Source organism: Bombus flavifrons, chromosome 2 (assembly GCF_040668555.2).
Source record: "Bombus flavifrons isolate JBK064 chromosome 2, iyBomFlav1_principal, whole genome shotgun sequence".
NCBI lineage: Eukaryota > Metazoa > Arthropoda > Insecta > Hymenoptera > Apidae > Bombus > Bombus flavifrons.
In genome coordinates this window covers 13,087,365-13,104,070 of record NC_138443.1, presented here as the reverse complement: position 1 = coordinate 13,104,070, position 16,706 = coordinate 13,087,365, and the positions used below count along the sequence as shown (strand labels likewise).

Below are 16,706 nucleotides of genomic sequence, written 5' to 3'. Positions count from 1 at the left end.
CAAATAAATTTTTCTCTTCCTACAAAATCTTTTATATCTATATTACAATAATTCAAATAATTGCATTGTGAATTTATTCTTTCTTACTCTTTTTCAATAAAATGCATTCTTTTTAGAGAATTCTAATAATCAGTTAAGTTTTTGTACCTAAATTTTCTAAATATTTGATATTTTATCTAAATAATTATATTTATTTAAGTAAATAATAGTTGTTTTAGATATTTAAAAAATAAAAATACGAAACCATTATCGCCTGTAGTATGGGAAAATTATACTCAAACGTACATTTGGTTGCCTCTCTAAAGGAGCTCAATATTTAAGCTAAATTGTTAAAATTTTAAAAGAATCTTTCGATATGTACGATCACATATCTATCTTATTTTAAAAATGGAATATATAACCATGAAAAGACTGATCATTGATCTTAATGATAACCATCTATGTAATGATATACATATACATATATAAATATCCTCCAAGAGATTACAAATTATAACAAGAATGATTACTGAAAAGTGATGAAAAAGATATCGTACTTTCAAAAAACAATCAATTCAATATCAATTAATTAAACTCTTGATAATATCTTTTTATGAATGCTATATAATATAAAATCAATATTTTCGATTATAATGTTCAATTATGAAAGTGTAATTGAAGCATCAGATTTATAAATAAAGATCTAGTAAAAAACAAGTTACTATTACAGTAAAAATATATTTTATATAGTATAATACATTTCATTCAAATGAGAACAGTACAAGCATTTTAAACAAATGTCAAATTTATTACAAATGCTCTCCCATATAGATAATAACAAAAATCGCAATAAAATATTTATAGATTCTTGTAGAAAATTATTGTAATGTTAAAAAAGTGTGCATATGGATCATTATGCTACCTGTACTAAGAAACTAAAAAATACTAAGGGTATGTATTGAAACCAAAGCAAATTAATATTCCCGACATGTAATTAAAAACAGTATAAATATAATATATTGCACTAGTATTAATTAAATTTTCTTACAATACATATATATATATATATGTACATTTTTTTTTCTTTTATGAAATAACATTAAATGCAAATGTATTATAACTTGATCTCACTGAGATCAATTAACATTCCCTACTAATTCATAACCATCCAATTTTAGATAGAACCTCTTTAGCATCTTCGAATACTTTATCTGGTGATTGCATACTATTAACTTTGTATACAAAGTTTTGCTTCTCAAAATACTCAATTATAGGTAATGTATTTGTGATGTAAGTTTCGTGTCTTTTGACTAAAACTTCCTCATTGTCATCAGTCCTTCCACTTCCTGCTGCACCACGTTTTAAACATCTCTGGGTACATACTTCTTTACTACATTCGCAAAACAATACTCCTTTTATTACACATTTTTCTGACATTGCCTAAATTAAATAAAAGGTATTATAAAAAGAAGGTAAGCATTACACAACTTCGTCCTCGTATAGAATCTTTCATTATTTAAACAAGATATTTATTGTTATCTTTGTACCTCATTCCAACCATCAACATTGTCCTGGTTTCTTGGAAAACCATCAATCAGGAACCTTTTATGCGGACTATTGCTGGTCTGCATAGCATTATCTAGAAGACTGCAAGTAATTGCGACTGGCACAATTTTTCCATCTTTGATATAATTTTCGATAAGTTCTCCGTACTTTGAATTCGGCTTCATACGTTCCTCTCTTAACAGATCTCCAGCTGACAAATGGACATAACCATATTTTTTAGTGATGTACTTGCACAATGTTCCCTTACCCGCACCAGGACCACCCAAAATAAATAAAACTTCGAATTTCTGTTTTGCAGACATTTTAAAAAGTTGCAGTCCTCCTGAAAGTACCTTGAACATAAAATAACACCAGTAATCGTAATCAGTTACACGTTACACGTAGTAAGTACCTATACTCATCTATCGTCCTATGAATATTAACATGTAGATATTATGGGGGTTTTTCAAGAACAATCTTTTTGGTATACAGTTTAACGACTTTTCCCAATTTTGACTATTTCACTACAGTTCTTTTTTTTTCAGGAAGCTTTATTTTACTATTACAAGAAGAACTCAATCGGTGAAGATCGAAAAAATAGTACAGTTATTGTTATTTTTTTTTAAATGCATGAGATTAAAAATCTTTTTTATTTCGTTAAAATAAATAAAAATATAATATTTCTTCAATTTATACCACGGTCCTGTAAGCAGGTCTCAACACCTGCTAGGGAAAACCATCCGAAAATTGAGTCGAGAAAAATCATTGATATGTATACTATATATTAGAATATATGTATATCAATTTAATTATTCTATCATCCTACTAACATAGGATGTAGATGATATAAGATAAATAGATTTGAATCACGATTATATAAACAGGTCTCGACACCCATATACTGAAGCCTAGGGGAAATTGTTCGAGAATTGAGCCGTGACTGGTTGTAAGAAATCAACATAGGAGAAGGTTTTCGTTCTGCGCATGCGTGACATGTTATAAATGTCTCAGATAGAAACAGAGATACTCCACCCATCTCTGTCTATCTCACAAAAACAGACTTTATTCTAGGTTTTCCCTGGTGAGTGTCGAAACCTGTTTATACAATCGTTATTTTGATGAATTAATTGTGACATAGAAATACAGGGTCCTAGTACAAATTTGATTGGCTGGTGTGGGGTGTGATGTCACTTCCGGAGAGCGGGATATTGTAAGTACTTAGATATATGAGCCATAGTGGCTCTATCTGGTAGTACCACTGAAGTGCTGACGTTGTCCTGATCAATTTTTGGATTCACTTCTACTCATGAACATATCCATGCTTGCGGTCACAAATGTCACAAATGTCACAAATGTCACAAATGTTACGCCTCTCTCCCGCTGAAGTCGCTTCACCCCCCTCAGTTATTACTCGGTCACTATATTTCTACGTCTATGAGATTAACGTGTTTATGAAATTAACGTTTACGGGGTAGATATGTTAGGATTTTAAGATAGTTAGATTAGACTAGGTTATATTTTACGAAAGAAAGAGAAATGCAGGGGGAGAGGCAGGATCTCTCCTCCACCCACATATTCGCTAAAGATTTATCTATCTATCATAATCCTATCATTTACAACCAACATCAGAAGCATTTGTGAAATATTAATTGATTAATGTATATATATATATATAATTGATAATATATAATTGATAATATTATTATCGTATATATTAAAAAAATACTATTTTTTTTAATTTATTCATGATCATATGTTATGATATACATGTATGGTGACGTATGCGTATATAAATCTCAATATTTTTATGAAATACATTTTAAAGAAATAGAATTATAGGTATCTTTATCTCTTTGTTATTTCTATATAACACAATATTTAAGTATATTTTTATTTAGTGTATTTCTATATTATCTAATTATTATTTACTTAATTTATACTTACTTAAATTAAGAAAATATTATGTACAATTAAACAGGATCTTCTTGAATATGTCAGCAGATTCGAATCAGAATAATTGAAATGTTACTTTGACATGTATTTATTATATTTGCAGTACAATATCATCTTAAGTATCGACGTATCGAAATATACTACGCGATTGCGTATTGTGCGCATGCGAAGTATGTGTTACGCAAGATTACATCCATGTAGTACAGCTGTAAAGTATGACGATTCAATTTTATAGCACGTTTTATTGCATTTCTTATGTAATGTAAAAAGTACCACAAGGTTTGTTATCAAGATGACTTAAAAGATATACTTAGTAACATTACTAAGCAAAATGTACGATTAGTATTTGCAGTAATTTATATTTAACCACAACATGACGTGAATTAAAGGAAATTGAGGTTATGTCAGATTCCTAAATATTATTTACAACTAATAAAACACGAAACTATGATAATGATGCAATTGTATCAACAATTATTTGGACGCGGGAAATGTTTAAAATTTTACCTGCAATTTAATCAAAGAAAATGTGTTGTAAACTACTTGTACTCTTGCAATACGGTTCATACCATATCTTGCATGTATGATAAACATAATTATGAAAATGATAAAACACTAACACAAGAGAAATTAAAGTCAATTAAGATCTTATCGAATATGGGTGATGAAACAACAGGATTAGCTAAAGCAGTAAATGTTCAGTCAAAACAAAAACTCACATTTGCAAAATTAGTAAATAATTCTCCACCTAAAATAAAACCATACTTGAAACTCATAAGATTGGATAGACCAATAGGTAAGAAAGAAGTTAGTTAAAAATTATTATTATTATTACAATCATAATATAAAATGAATAACTTATACAAATAATTATCAGTAACGTATAAATGTAGGATCTTGGTTATTATTTTGGCCATGTGGTTGGAGTATAGCCATGGCAGCAGCACCAGGTGCCTTACCAGACCTTCAACTCTTATCTCTTTTTGGGATGGGTGCATTCATCATGCGTGGAGCAGGGTGCATCATAAATGATATGTGGGATCAAGATATTGATGGGATGGTAATATTGTCTTGACAAATATTTTAAGATAAGATATTATGAGGACATTTTAATGCTAGGTAGCCAGAACAAAAGATAGACCCTTGGTTACTAGAGAAATTTCACCCCTACAATCATTGATTTTCCTTGGAAGCCAATTAACTTTGGGATTGCTTATATTGTTGCAACTAAATCTTTATAGTATTATATTGGGTGCAAGCTCACTAGGTACTACTTTTGAACAGTTTATATAAAACAGTATTTCTTAATTTTATCAATTAATTAATGCCATATCATTTTCAATTTTCAAAGCATTATCTTTATTATAACTTATTACATATATATAAAAATAAAGAAGCAACTGGAGATCATCTTATTAGTAATAGAGGATATAAAAAAAATTGTGTTTCATGATTACAGTTTACTAGTCTTTCTCAGAAAATTATTAATTAAAATTTAGAAATACTGTTAAAGTAAATATCTTTAAATCACTAAACTTTTTGTTACAGTCTTAGTAATAGTATATCCAGTTATGAAAAGAGTAACATATTGGCCACAATTGATCCTTGGTATGACTTTTAACTGGGGTGCTCTTTTGGGTTGGTCTGCAGTGCATGGTTCGTGTAATTGGTCTGTATGCTTGCCACTTTATACTGCTGGAATTTGTTGGACACTTTTGTATGATACTATATATGCACATCAGGTAAATTTCAACTTTCTAATATATTTGATTTAATATGTTACATAATTTACTGACATAATTTACTTTAATGTGCTTTCATATATTCTCTACTTTTTAATTATAGGATAAAGTGGATGATGTTATAGTAGGCATAAAATCAACAGCTTTAAAGTTCGGAAATAAGACTAAACTTTATTTATCTGGATTCAGCACAATCATGATAACAGGGTTACTTGCATCAGGTATATTAACTGCACAGACTTGGCCATATTACACAGCAGTAGGATTAGTTGGTACACATCTTGTTAATCAGGTATGCATTATATAATTTTGAAACAAGTGTATAAGGAAAAGTTATAATCTAAAGAAATATTCAATGTACATATCTTTTCAGATTTATAGTTTGAATATCAACAATCCTGCAGACTGTGCCAAAAAATTCATCTCTAATCACAGGATAGGAATGATTCTCTTTGCAGGAATTATTTTAGGGAATCTCATAAAAGATACTAAATGTAAAAAAGATGACAATATCGTACAAAAATCAGAAAACGAATTTACTTTTATCAAAGAAAAGCAACAGTAGTTGCATCGCTATTATAAATGATTATTAAATATACGAACTGAGATACTACAGAGACAAATTATGCGTAATAGACAGAAAGCACGAGGTAAATAACTGGCTGGTTCCAGTAAATTAAGGAATTACATAGTTTTAATTATATGTTAGGTGCCATAAAACAATTATTGATTACAATCGTTTCCAAGGTGTCTTTAGTATCATTGATAATTCAACTCGTTGGAGTAATTTAAATAATAATTTTTATTTAATACTATTCCAAATTTATGAACTGAATGGTACACCAAAGATTACAGCAGTGTAGATAGAAAACAGTTACTGGAACTACTGTTCTGAAATATTGATTATAATAGACAAAAATATAAGTAAATATTTTTATGTATATACATATTGAAGGTTTAAATGAAATGATATAATATTATTTAACCAAATGAAATCAATTAGAAATAAGATTACATAATGTAATTTGGTTTTCACTATAGTAAGTAATTAAATTTCCTTATTTATTATTTCTAGGTCATTTTTTAATAAAGTATTTGATGTGCATATTTCTGATATTTCCAAGTGATTTGTAGTGCTTCGTCGCTCTAGCATCTTCAAGTCATATTGTTCTTGAGTTAATAAGGATTCTTTCATTTTGTCTAAAAGTTTTATATTTGGCAGTACTATAGCTAAGTAGCCTGCTCTATGTGGAGGTTCCAACAAGAGCTTAGGATTTTGTATTAGTGCTTCATTTACTTCTATCAATTTGCCAATTATACAACATTTTATAACATACGTTTTTTTGTTTGAACAAGTAATTATGCAAATATTAGAATTCATTTGTAAAGGTTGAGCACCATGTTTACTTTTACCAGAAACTTTATTCTGAACTCTATCTAATTTATTGCTAACTTTGAAGTCTACTTTTATTATATGTTTATCATTTTGAAGAATTGCATGACTCGGAGCAAGAGTAAGCATGCAAATTCGGTTACTATGCATTAAAATACAAATATCATCTGCGGGACTTTGTACATCTAACTTATAATAAGCAGTAAAATATCGATCTGTAATTGTAGGAAATGATCCATGATATTTTACTCCTTCCAACATGTCTGTAACATCATTGTCAGGAGGAAATGGAAATAAACTATCATCATCATCATCATCTTTATTTGATAGCAAAATACTTTCATCTTCATTATCTATTAAATCCGCCATTTTTTGACATTCAGAATGTTTATCTGTGTCACTTTCATCCTCTAAAACACTGAATGAATCATTTTCTATATCATTAGATTTAATTCTTTTTTCTACTGGTTCATTGTTATCTGAGTTAATATTCATCATTAAAATAATAAATTTTGTTATGGATAAATTTTTAATAGTGTGAAGATTTATTTAAAGCTCGTTTAACAAAGTTAAGGTAGATATTGTACATTAAATGTACATTTCAGATTATATAGTTAATCTAATTTGTTGTTTTTAAAAAATATTGCTGCTTAACTTCTTCCAATTTTGTCGCTAGAAACGAAATATTATATTACAAGATTAACGAAACTTAAGGAATTTTGATCATTCAGAAGTAACATTTAAAACTTACGCCTTTATGTTATGCACAAAATCAGTTGTTTCTTAATATAATTACACTTATTACCACAGATAAACACCCCAATAAACAATCATGAAAAAAGTTAGGTTACATCCACATTAAGCTAAAACATATGTAATGCATGTCAATCATTTCTCACTTTGCTAGTTTTATTTGGAACTATTTATCACAAACGATAATTATTAAATGAATTGGCAGTACTGTCTAATATAACGTGTATGATATCTAAGTTCAATTATTAATGAGCATAAGAAGTTGCAAAATAATTAAATAATTTATTGTAGTAACTAAATTTTATTAGTTACGTTAATTACATTCAATCATTTAATATTAATTTATAAAATGAAATGCATAAAATATGCAAAAACATGCAAAAATATTTAAGATGTTATATAGACATATCTAATATCTTTTCTGTATTTATATTTACAAGATGTTCTAATAAATTTTGATCCTAACTAACTCTGATGTCGAATTGACTTTGATCGGAGAAATTTGAACACCTTATACTCTATATTTTATATAACCAGGGAGGAAATTCATATATAACGAACTTGGTTTAAAATGATATCGGTTTAAAAGATAAGATACTACACATGAAAGAAAGAAATTGAACGTTAAAAAATATTTTCTACTAGATTATTAACATTTTTATTGTTTTTTTGTTATTATCTAATCTTCTTTTTGCTAATATCACAAACGAACGAATACTAATATATAATTAAACTTCTTAAAGCACCATCTTCTATATAGACTAGGATAACATTTTTAAAACCATGTATCAAAGAATTCTGAGAGAAAAATAAAAAACTACTTAACTATATGTATAATTAGTGCAAGAAAATTGTTACCCTCTATCGGTAATTAAATTTACAATCTGTTTTTTAAAGGCATGTTCTGAAGTGAAAACTAAAGGCTATTACTCATTATTCCCTAGATTTGCTAAGACTCTATTGGGCAAATGAAACTTGGAAAAAACAGATTGTGAAAGAGATATTAAACCACAGTAAAGTGATATCTATAAAAGGAAAGTCAAAGGAAGTTGAAAGAAAATGCAATAAAACGAACCTTCTATGAATTTATTTTGTACCGTGGTCTGCGTTGATTCTTCTTGAAAACAAATTGAAAATCCCGAATAAAAGTTCCTATTGTCCTATCTGTGGTTATGTTTGTCAAGGGTTCAATTCATTTTAATATATATACTTTTGAACTGTAAACGGTGCCGAATACCGAGGAATTTTGTAAATGACTTGGCAAAACGTGACACTATTTTTATATATCTACCACGTCATCGAGCTGAACGGGAAAAGGCACTTTAACGGTAAAATATGTGTTCATCGAAACTTTTAATATCGTAATCTGAGCAAAACATGTCAGAAAGGAAAGTGGATACAGAAATTGTGCGGCAGCAGTATACAAACGATACGAGCCTTATTGATGAAGCTGAAATCATTGATGTGTCTGTTTTTGATTTTGATGATAGTGATGGCTGGTAAGTAGTTTTAAGATAATTTGTAATTATGTCGAATGTTTACAATAGTTGAATTGTTTTAGCTACTGTTTAAGTTTCAAATGAATTGTCATTTTCTTATAAGATTATCATACTTTGTTATTATCATATATTAAAAATCCTAATTTTTTGAAAATTAATTAAAAAATTTAAGAATTTAAAAAGCATATATTTCATAATGTATGCAAGAATATGTATTTTAGTTTAATGAATCATTTGGTAGATTCTATATTTGTCTATGTAAGCTTCTGTTGAAGCAATAGCTAATGATTATGAATTATATCTCTTGTTAGGTTGTACATACCATCAGAATATAAAATGGAATCCACTGTCCATGATTTGTACACCTGGTTAAAAACTGAACCAGAGTTCACTTTTTCAGGTATTGAAAATGTCAGTCATTATTTTTTTACAATATATTTATTTTATATGTTTAATTTATATATATTTTATTCAGCTAATAAAAAATCTATTGATACAAGAACATTTACGAGATCGAAAAAGCGGTCTAGTAGAACTACTTTTGAATCTATTTTGGAATCTTTATCTTCACCTGTGTCAAATACATGGAAAACTTCAAATTTTTCAAATATAGAGGAAGATGTAAGTTCATTTATATTTATATAATATACATATAGTATATATGCTCAAAGTGTAAATTTAAATTTAAGTATATTTCTTTTTCGTATGTAGTTAAGCAAATATTCAGACATATCTATTACAAACAAAGAAGAAGCTGTGCCTCCTATGTTAAAAATGGCACCTAATACAAATATTAATTTTCTCCCTGATGAGCCTGTAACATCAGGCCAAGAAAGCATGGAAGTATTCTTAAATATGTCTCAATCAAAGGGAATTGACTCATTTATTAATTTAATGGAACCTGGCCTTAGTGATCCACTGATGAATGTTTCACAACCTTCTATTTTTTATTCATCTATCACTTCATTACCTAGAGATGATTCATTACATAATACAGAATGTAACAGAGATGAGGAATCTTTAAATATAACTCAGTTGTGCAGTCAAGAAATTTACAAGTGTGAAGATATTAAAGATTCAAATGTCAATGAAACTTTCTTAAAAAGTAATGAAGCAGACAATAACAAAAGCTACTGCCTGAGCACAACGAATAAGTCGTTTACAAATAAATCTGATGACATTGGAAGAGAATTAAATGAAACTTATAATGCTGATGAAGCTTCTGCAATGGTTGTGTTATCAAGTTCAGATAAAGATAGATTTAGTATAACTAAGTTGTCTTCCACATATGTAAATAAAGATGATACTAATACACAAATATTACAATCAGAAAATAATGAGAGAAAAGAATTATGCAATTTAAACACTACATATCCTTCGGTTTTTCAAAAAGCAGAAAATTCGCATATTTTAGATACTACATATTGTACAGCAGATACTGAAAAAGCAATCAATGGTATAATTTCAACTGGTAAAAATGATATGCAATGTGATAAAGATCAAGTATACGATTTGCAAAAAGGTATAGTTCATGATGTATTGAAAGATAATGAACCTTCCATACCTTCTACAGATTCTTCTTTTACACTTCACGATGATGCTTTCAACCCTATATTCAAGTTGCCTATTCCTCTTTGCAACCAGTCAACTCCCAAAAGTATAGACATGTTAAATTTCACGTATAGAACGATTACGAAGCCTAAGCCTTTAGAATCATCTCGAGTATACAACACAGCTTTAAATTCAAATTTTAAAGCGCCGACATTGAGGAAAGAATTATTATCGGAAATACACAAAAGTGGAGATCATAGACTGGATTGTACCTTCGATCAAGTAATTAAAGAACACCAAATTGGGAAAACTAAGAAGGAAATCAATGAGGCTTTGAGCCAGAATGTCAAGAATGATATTCCTATAGAAAATAGATACAATACATATAAAAAGGAATCACCGATTAACAAAATTAAACCTCATGCCGAAATAGCAGACGAGGCAGGAGCTTGTATTAAAAATTCGCCAGAAAAGAAATATTATACATTCACAAAAAAGAGTAGTAATCATGGTGGCAAAACTGACATGGAAAATGCAGAATCATTTGATAATGCGGACGCTACATTCGTAAAACCAATTTCAAAATTACAGAAGCGGAAGCAATATGTACCGCGGGTGTTTTCAAAATTGCCACAGTTTCTTCAAAAGTCTAATCCGAATCTTGTATCCAATTCGTTGAAAACTGTTAACATAACAGGTACAAATGTGTCTAATTATGGATACATGAAAGGTTCGCAACCAAACATTGTAAGAGATGTTGAAAAAACTCTAACAAACAAATTGTATTCTCTCGGAAAAATGAGAAGTGGTTCTGAACAACGCCTTTTAGAATTGAACACAGGCGTTGGGGAACTTCAAGTATTAGGTGCTGCAGGATCTACAGAAAGTATTGAAAGTACACATAGTGCTCATAGTGCACCTGATTTAGATGATAGACTTAGTACATGTTCGGATAGTAGCCACAATTCATATACAACACAGCCAATGAATATTGAACAACTGCATCAGATAGTACGGATGCAAGAAGAAAGTTAGTAATATTTATATTATGATATTAAAAATATATTATGTTATATAAAAAATATGTTTATATTCCTTACATCTTAGGTTTGAAACAAGATGCAACATCTGGATTAAATAGGCGAGTTTCAGAAAGTGCTTGGGTTGGTGTAAAAAAAGATTTGCCTTCTCCTATACTAAAGAATGGCATTGATAATTGTGACAGTGATTCACCATTAAGTATTGACTTCAATGTTAAAACAAGCTCTCCAATATTAAGTCCTACAAGATCTAGTCAGTCAATAAATACTGATGGTAAGTTGCAATAGTGTATTTAACAATCTTCATATAATTTTGATTGTTTCGACTATATAAAAAGTGCTTACTAATGTGTCTTTTTAAGATCTATCTACAGTAACTGTATTGAAACAACAGAATGAAGTAGACATGGTAAAAAAAGTTGAAGTGAGTTTTTTGTTTGTTTTATGTATATAAACTTTGTTTACGAATAATTTTTAAGATTACTTGTTAAATGTTACACTATCATACAGGCTTTTAATAAACCAGTTATGAAAGTCGAAAATAAAACGAGACTGCGACAACCAACAAATTGGAACACAGGCAATAGACCTTCAAATCTTATGAGCGCTATTCCTAGACCACCATCACGCATACCAGCACCTAGATTTGTCAGGCCAACCACAAAGAATATTCAAGGAGATATAAAACGAGGATATATGTAAAATTATAAGGGGTATCCATGATCAAAGTATGCGTTTTTAAATAATATTCGTAATTTAATCTGTATTCATACTGCAACTTGTATAAAAGATGTTTTAAGTTATGACCTTGGAGGGAAGATGATAAAATTCAGTATTATTAGATTTTCAAGAATAATAAAAAATAGAAGAAATTGAATTTATATCATACTCCTAACCTTTTTGAGACTGTTTATGTTTATAAAGAAAACAACAAATTTAAAAATGAAATATCTTTATGACAATTTGGTGTACAAATATTTTTATCAAATGATCTGTTGAAAGACTATTTAGAATATAATGTTTCATGTTAACCTTCTTTTATCTAAATTGCTTTTTTTAAAATATTGAGATATTTAAAACCAAAAATTACCCCTCCAAATTTTTAGCTTTCCAGTAATTATTTATAGAGTCCTTATATTTTAATTTGAATGATTTTCATATATTGCGAAAATGCAAAAATGTAATGAATATGAACTGCTATATTTGCAGCATGAGATAATCCCTGTTACATGTGTAGATATATAAAAATCATTTTTTATAAAAATGTTGTTAAATATAAAATGGAATTGTATGTCAACAAGAGAGTATATGCACGATGTGTGTATTCCACTTACAGGGTTAATAATATACCAGTAACATGCTGTGTGTAGTTATAAGAGAAATTTTTGGATTTGACATTTTTATAAACTTTATTGTCAGGAAAATCACATGAAACAGTGAGAATGGACTGATATGAAAAGTATTTAAACCTAAGAAAGTATTTAGAAATAAGTTTATTTTATACTATTACAAAAAAAATTACATTCCACGTAAAAAAAACTGAAGAGAATAAAAATTTACAACAAAAATATTCAAGTGATAAAAATAATAATTTCCATAAAGGGGTATATACAGAATATGAATTTTGTATTACATGTAGTTATAGATAGGCCTGAAAAAACATCAAATCGAAATTTTTTAATGCAATTTTTTTCTACAGAACAGTATTAAAAGTTTAGGGTTTAATCATTATTACATAAATTTTTATAACGACATGTAAAGTGTATAAAATCATCTAAAAAGAACTAATGTAGTATCATTTTCAATATATATGGCCTATGATGTGTACTAAAGTAAATAATTAGATTGAATACACAGCAATTTATGGTATATTATCGATTCTATGCGATATATTTGTATATTTTTAATACCCTTGAGCATAATTTCTTGCTGATCTGCAATACTTATATTTTTAACTCTGATTTTTATAATAACTTCTATATTCTGGAAATGAATGCTTTTAAATACATGAGAATTAGTGGAATGCTCTTCTGATTTTATGAACTTTTACATCTTAAATTATAGTTACCAAAAGTTAATTAAAAAATTGTTCGTATATCATAGAAGAGGTTAATGTCAATTTAATTACTAGAAATCTTTAATAATTCTATTTATATATTAAAGTAAAACCAAAAAATATGCTTAGTACGCTGAAAATTGAAAATTTTAATCATTCGTATTAAAAATGTGTATAAAATATTTAAAACTCTTGAAATGTTTTGTAGTACATTCTACAATAGCCTTCCATAAAGTTATGAAAAATATAATTCATTTGAAATTAGAAAATGTAATTAAAAATGGAAAACTAAAATATCTGTGAAATACCGCATTTATCTTTTAGGACAAATAGAGTAAGCTCCTCCTAGAATAAATTAATTACTGTTTCTAATCAAAAAGTATTATTTGTTAAAAAATAATATTCTGTTACTTTAATAAATATTTCTGAATGACATCACTTCTTTCCTATGCTATGGAGCTTACTAAACAATGTGTACAATAAATCATCATTTATTGTATACCTTGTGCATTTCATTTCCGTCCTGAAACGTCATTTTTTATATTAAACCAAGAAATTAAAGATTATAACATATCACAGCGTACAGATGCTTAGGAAAAATGCATTGTCAGTTAATATACAATTATACTATATATTATATTATATATATATATTAAATTCAAGTTCCATTACTATTTTAATTGCTGACAAAATAATATGCTATGGTAAATACATCAAATATCAAAACTCTATATAAATAAATCAGTAAACAAGTAATAATTATAATTAGGATATCCGTGAAAAGTTTTTTAATGATATAAATTTTAAAGCTTTCACAATGGACTTTATAGAATAGTCTTTGGTATTTTCAAAAGACTCATTTGTAAAGAAGGCTTTGCAATATTATAGATTCTTCAAATATGTTTTATGTACATGGAAAAACATTTATATGAAATAATATATTTTACTTCTTTAAATCAAGTTTGCAAACGATTTGTCTTAGTTAGTATTCTGATACTTGACACTCTGTTTAACATTCCTCTTCTGTAATTCTTTGCTTGAAGCAATAACAGCAAGAGGAGCAATAAAGTGCTCATTCATTAATGTGGTTTTTAAGGTTATTATCAGTTTTATACGCATGGTTACAACTTCGATATTGAATTCATTTGACATTGAATTTTAATGCTACATATTTTATGATAAATCGTTGCGCTTGTTGCGTTATGTTTGAATTTGTAATGATATAAGCTTGGATTTATGATTATTTTATAACATATACAATATAGAGTATATTTGATCATATTTTAAAATGTTCTTCGAATACCAATAATTCTATGCAATTAATTTGGCACCCCTCTATAGCAGTAAATTAAGGTATAAGAAGTAAAAAGTAAAATTGGAAGGTCTAGTTTTACAAGATTCTAGTTTGGATATATTTTTAAATAGAAAAGAAAAAAATATTGATGAAAATAAAACAATATTGAAAATAGTAATATATTTAATATGAGAGTGGAAAACACAAGAATAAGATTCTTGAATAGTATTTCTGTATATCATTTCCTCTTTTGATTAAACAAATATTCAATTAAAATTTGAGAACTTGTATTCATGTAAATAATAAACGTAAAAGTGATAGTCACATTATATCCTTTATTTATATCTCTGAATGTTAGACCTTAAGTGCCTTCATTGTATTTCAATACAAAAAATTTTTTTTATACATTTAAACTAAGGGAATTAATTATCTGTTCACTAATCTTATCGTTCAGTATTGGTGTAAAACTTTCATGTGATCTTTTTCTATTAAAGTCTCTATTAATAAATGTTATGGTCATAAATATTCAACCTTTCAACCATTTTCTACTCCTTTTGTACCAAGAATTATAATTCCTTCATATCTTTTAAAGAAAGATTTATTATATACAAAATTAATGTTCATATAAATCTATTTAAGTTATGGATCTGGGAACAAACCATAAAAAGTTGCAATTTGTATTTATTTTCAGATTGACGAAAATATAATACCCATTGAACACTTCAATTCACAACATTAAACATGATAAGCTAATTACAGATTTTACTTTTTAATGTGTACACGCACACTCACACGCAATTAAAGTATTATCAATACATCTTAAATGCTATTCGGTATTAACATTACTGAAGTAGAAAATAAGTCCAATATGAAATATTACACTTATAAAATGTCTAATTGACATTCTAAATAATATTAATACTGTTTACTTGTATAGTATTTAAATTGGTTTTGCTTTATCTTGATAAAAATGATTTTCCTTTAAGTAGCACCTTTCTTTGATAAAATATACATTCATTTTTTATAAATAGCAGTACTTTATCACAAACAAAACTTAAGATGTATAAAATTTATAAAGTTACAAATTTTCTCCAATACTTCTATAATGTCGTTTTTCGCGTTGCAATTTGTTGGAATTTTACATTTGTTTACATCTCACTTTACTTTTTGTTATTTTATCTTATTTTATTATATATATATAAACATTTAATACCATATATATCTAATTCCCAGCTGCATAAAACACACTAATAAATGATCTTACAAAACTTTAAAATAATAATGAACTTTACCTTTTGTAAATTTGATGAAAATAGTACATGATTATTAATATGCTCATAAATGTCGAATTCAATGGATGAAGATTTACATAATGAAATAAAAATTGTCAAGTTTTTCTTTGCAATTCCCTAATGTGCAATTAATGTTATGTAAAGGCACAGCATAAAAATATTTTTATCAATGCTTTAATGAATTCATTCTACATTATACATAAGTATCAACATATCTTTGGTATTTTTATAAATATAAGGGATTTTATGTCAATGATAACATGTTTTTTGAACAATAAGTTGTATATCAAATAAAAATACTTGATATGTATTTTGAATGATACGTTTAGACAATGATTAACAGATCCATTATAATACGTACACTGAAATCGTGATTACACTGCTATAGCAATATCTCTGACCAGTGCACTTAGATATTAAAAAATTTTTCACACAGTGAGATACAATATTATGCACTGGGAGCTATACACAACATATTTTCATGTAAATAAAAACATATTTGTCATTTGTAAGATTATTCCCAATTCTAAGAAAAAGTAATAAATTACATACAAATCCGTTTGCAAATAACTGATCATTTATCTCCTTAATGTCAGTTTTAAAAAACAT

The 16,706-nt window shown here is 27.6% G+C and overlaps 4 protein-coding genes across 9 annotated transcripts; 2 read left to right on the top strand and 2 right to left on the bottom strand.

The window, feature by feature from the left end:
- Positions 1-973: 973 nt before the first annotated feature.
- Dak1 (cytidine/uridine monophosphate kinase Dak1) lies at positions 974-3,605 on the bottom strand. Of its 4 annotated transcripts, none has more exons than XM_069129408.1 (3): positions 3,469-3,605; positions 1,527-1,877; positions 974-1,419 (listed from the first exon to the last, which is right to left on the bottom strand). In XM_069129408.1, the coding sequence occupies exons 2-3, from the start codon at positions 1,845-1,847 to the stop codon at positions 1,138-1,140; spliced, it is 603 nt and encodes a 200-aa protein (XP_068985509.1). In that variant the 5' UTR covers positions 1,848-1,877; positions 3,469-3,605; the 3' UTR covers positions 974-1,137. The 4 variants fall into 4 exon arrangements, with proteins under 4 accessions (XP_068985509.1, XP_068985529.1, XP_068985518.1 ...); XM_069129428.1 differs by lacking the exon at positions 3,469-3,605 and adding an exon at positions 2,355-2,467; XM_069129417.1 differs by lacking the exon at positions 3,469-3,605 and adding an exon at positions 1,937-2,247.
- Positions 3,606-3,637: 32 nt separating this feature from the next.
- On the top strand, positions 3,638-6,287 carry Coq2 (ubiquinone biosynthesis protein COQ2, mitochondrial). Of its 3 annotated transcripts, none has more exons than XM_069129369.1 (7): positions 3,638-3,756; positions 3,821-4,273; positions 4,371-4,537; positions 4,597-4,744; positions 5,026-5,219; positions 5,323-5,511; positions 5,593-6,287. In XM_069129369.1, the coding sequence occupies exons 2-7, from the start codon at positions 3,925-3,927 to the stop codon at positions 5,782-5,784; spliced, it is 1,239 nt and encodes a 412-aa protein (XP_068985470.1). In that variant the 5' UTR covers positions 3,638-3,756; positions 3,821-3,924; the 3' UTR covers positions 5,785-6,287. The 3 variants fall into 3 exon arrangements, 2 of the variants coding, with proteins under 2 accessions (XP_068985470.1, XP_068985462.1); XR_011175325.1 differs by having other exon boundaries at positions 3,664-4,273; positions 5,593-5,869; positions 5,967-6,287; XM_069129361.1 differs by having other exon boundaries at positions 3,664-4,273.
- LOC138188017 (protein Abitram) lies at positions 5,371-8,074 on the bottom strand. Its single transcript, XM_069129388.1, has 2 exons — positions 7,364-8,074; positions 5,371-7,284 (listed from the first exon to the last, which is right to left on the bottom strand). The coding sequence occupies exon 2, from the start codon at positions 7,108-7,110 to the stop codon at positions 6,268-6,270; it is 843 nt and encodes a 280-aa protein (XP_068985489.1). The 5' UTR covers positions 7,111-7,284; positions 7,364-8,074; the 3' UTR covers positions 5,371-6,267.
- A 303-nt stretch (positions 8,075-8,377) lies between these two features.
- Positions 8,378-15,061, top strand: LOC138189906 (uncharacterized). The gene is made up of 7 exons (XM_069132206.1): positions 8,378-8,864; positions 9,176-9,264; positions 9,340-9,485; positions 9,576-11,445; positions 11,523-11,729; positions 11,818-11,879; positions 11,966-15,061. Exons 1-7 carry the CDS (start codon positions 8,743-8,745, stop codon positions 12,155-12,157), a joined length of 2,688 nt encoding a protein of 895 aa, XP_068988307.1. The 5' UTR covers positions 8,378-8,742; the 3' UTR covers positions 12,158-15,061.
- Positions 15,062-16,706: the final 1,645 nt, after the last annotated feature.

Coding starts and splice junctions, on each gene's coding strand:
- Dak1 (XM_069129401.1), bottom strand. CDS start 1,886: ATGTTCAAGGTACTTTCAGGAGGACTGCAACTTTTTAAAATGTCTGCA. Junction 1,420..1,526: donor ATGTTGATGGTTGGAATGAG/GTACAAAGATAA, acceptor TATTTAATTTAG/GCAATGTCAGAAAAATGTGT.
- Coq2 (XM_069129369.1), top strand. CDS start 3,925: ATGATAATGATGCAATTGTATCAACAATTATTTGGACGCGGGAAATGT. Junction 4,274..4,370: donor AAGATTGGATAGACCAATAG/GTAAGAAAGAAG, acceptor GTATAAATGTAG/GATCTTGGTTATTATTTTGG. Junction 4,538..4,596: donor ATCAAGATATTGATGGGATG/GTAATATTGTCT, acceptor TTTTAATGCTAG/GTAGCCAGAACAAAAGATAG.
- LOC138188017 (XM_069129388.1), bottom strand. CDS start 7,110: ATGATGAATATTAACTCAGATAACAATGAACCAGTAGAAAAAAGAATT.
- LOC138189906 (XM_069132206.1), top strand. CDS start 8,743: ATGTCAGAAAGGAAAGTGGATACAGAAATTGTGCGGCAGCAGTATACA. Junction 11,730..11,817: donor TCAGTCAATAAATACTGATG/GTAAGTTGCAAT, acceptor TGTCTTTTTAAG/ATCTATCTACAGTAACTGTA. Junction 11,880..11,965: donor ACATGGTAAAAAAAGTTGAA/GTGAGTTTTTTG, acceptor ACTATCATACAG/GCTTTTAATAAACCAGTTAT.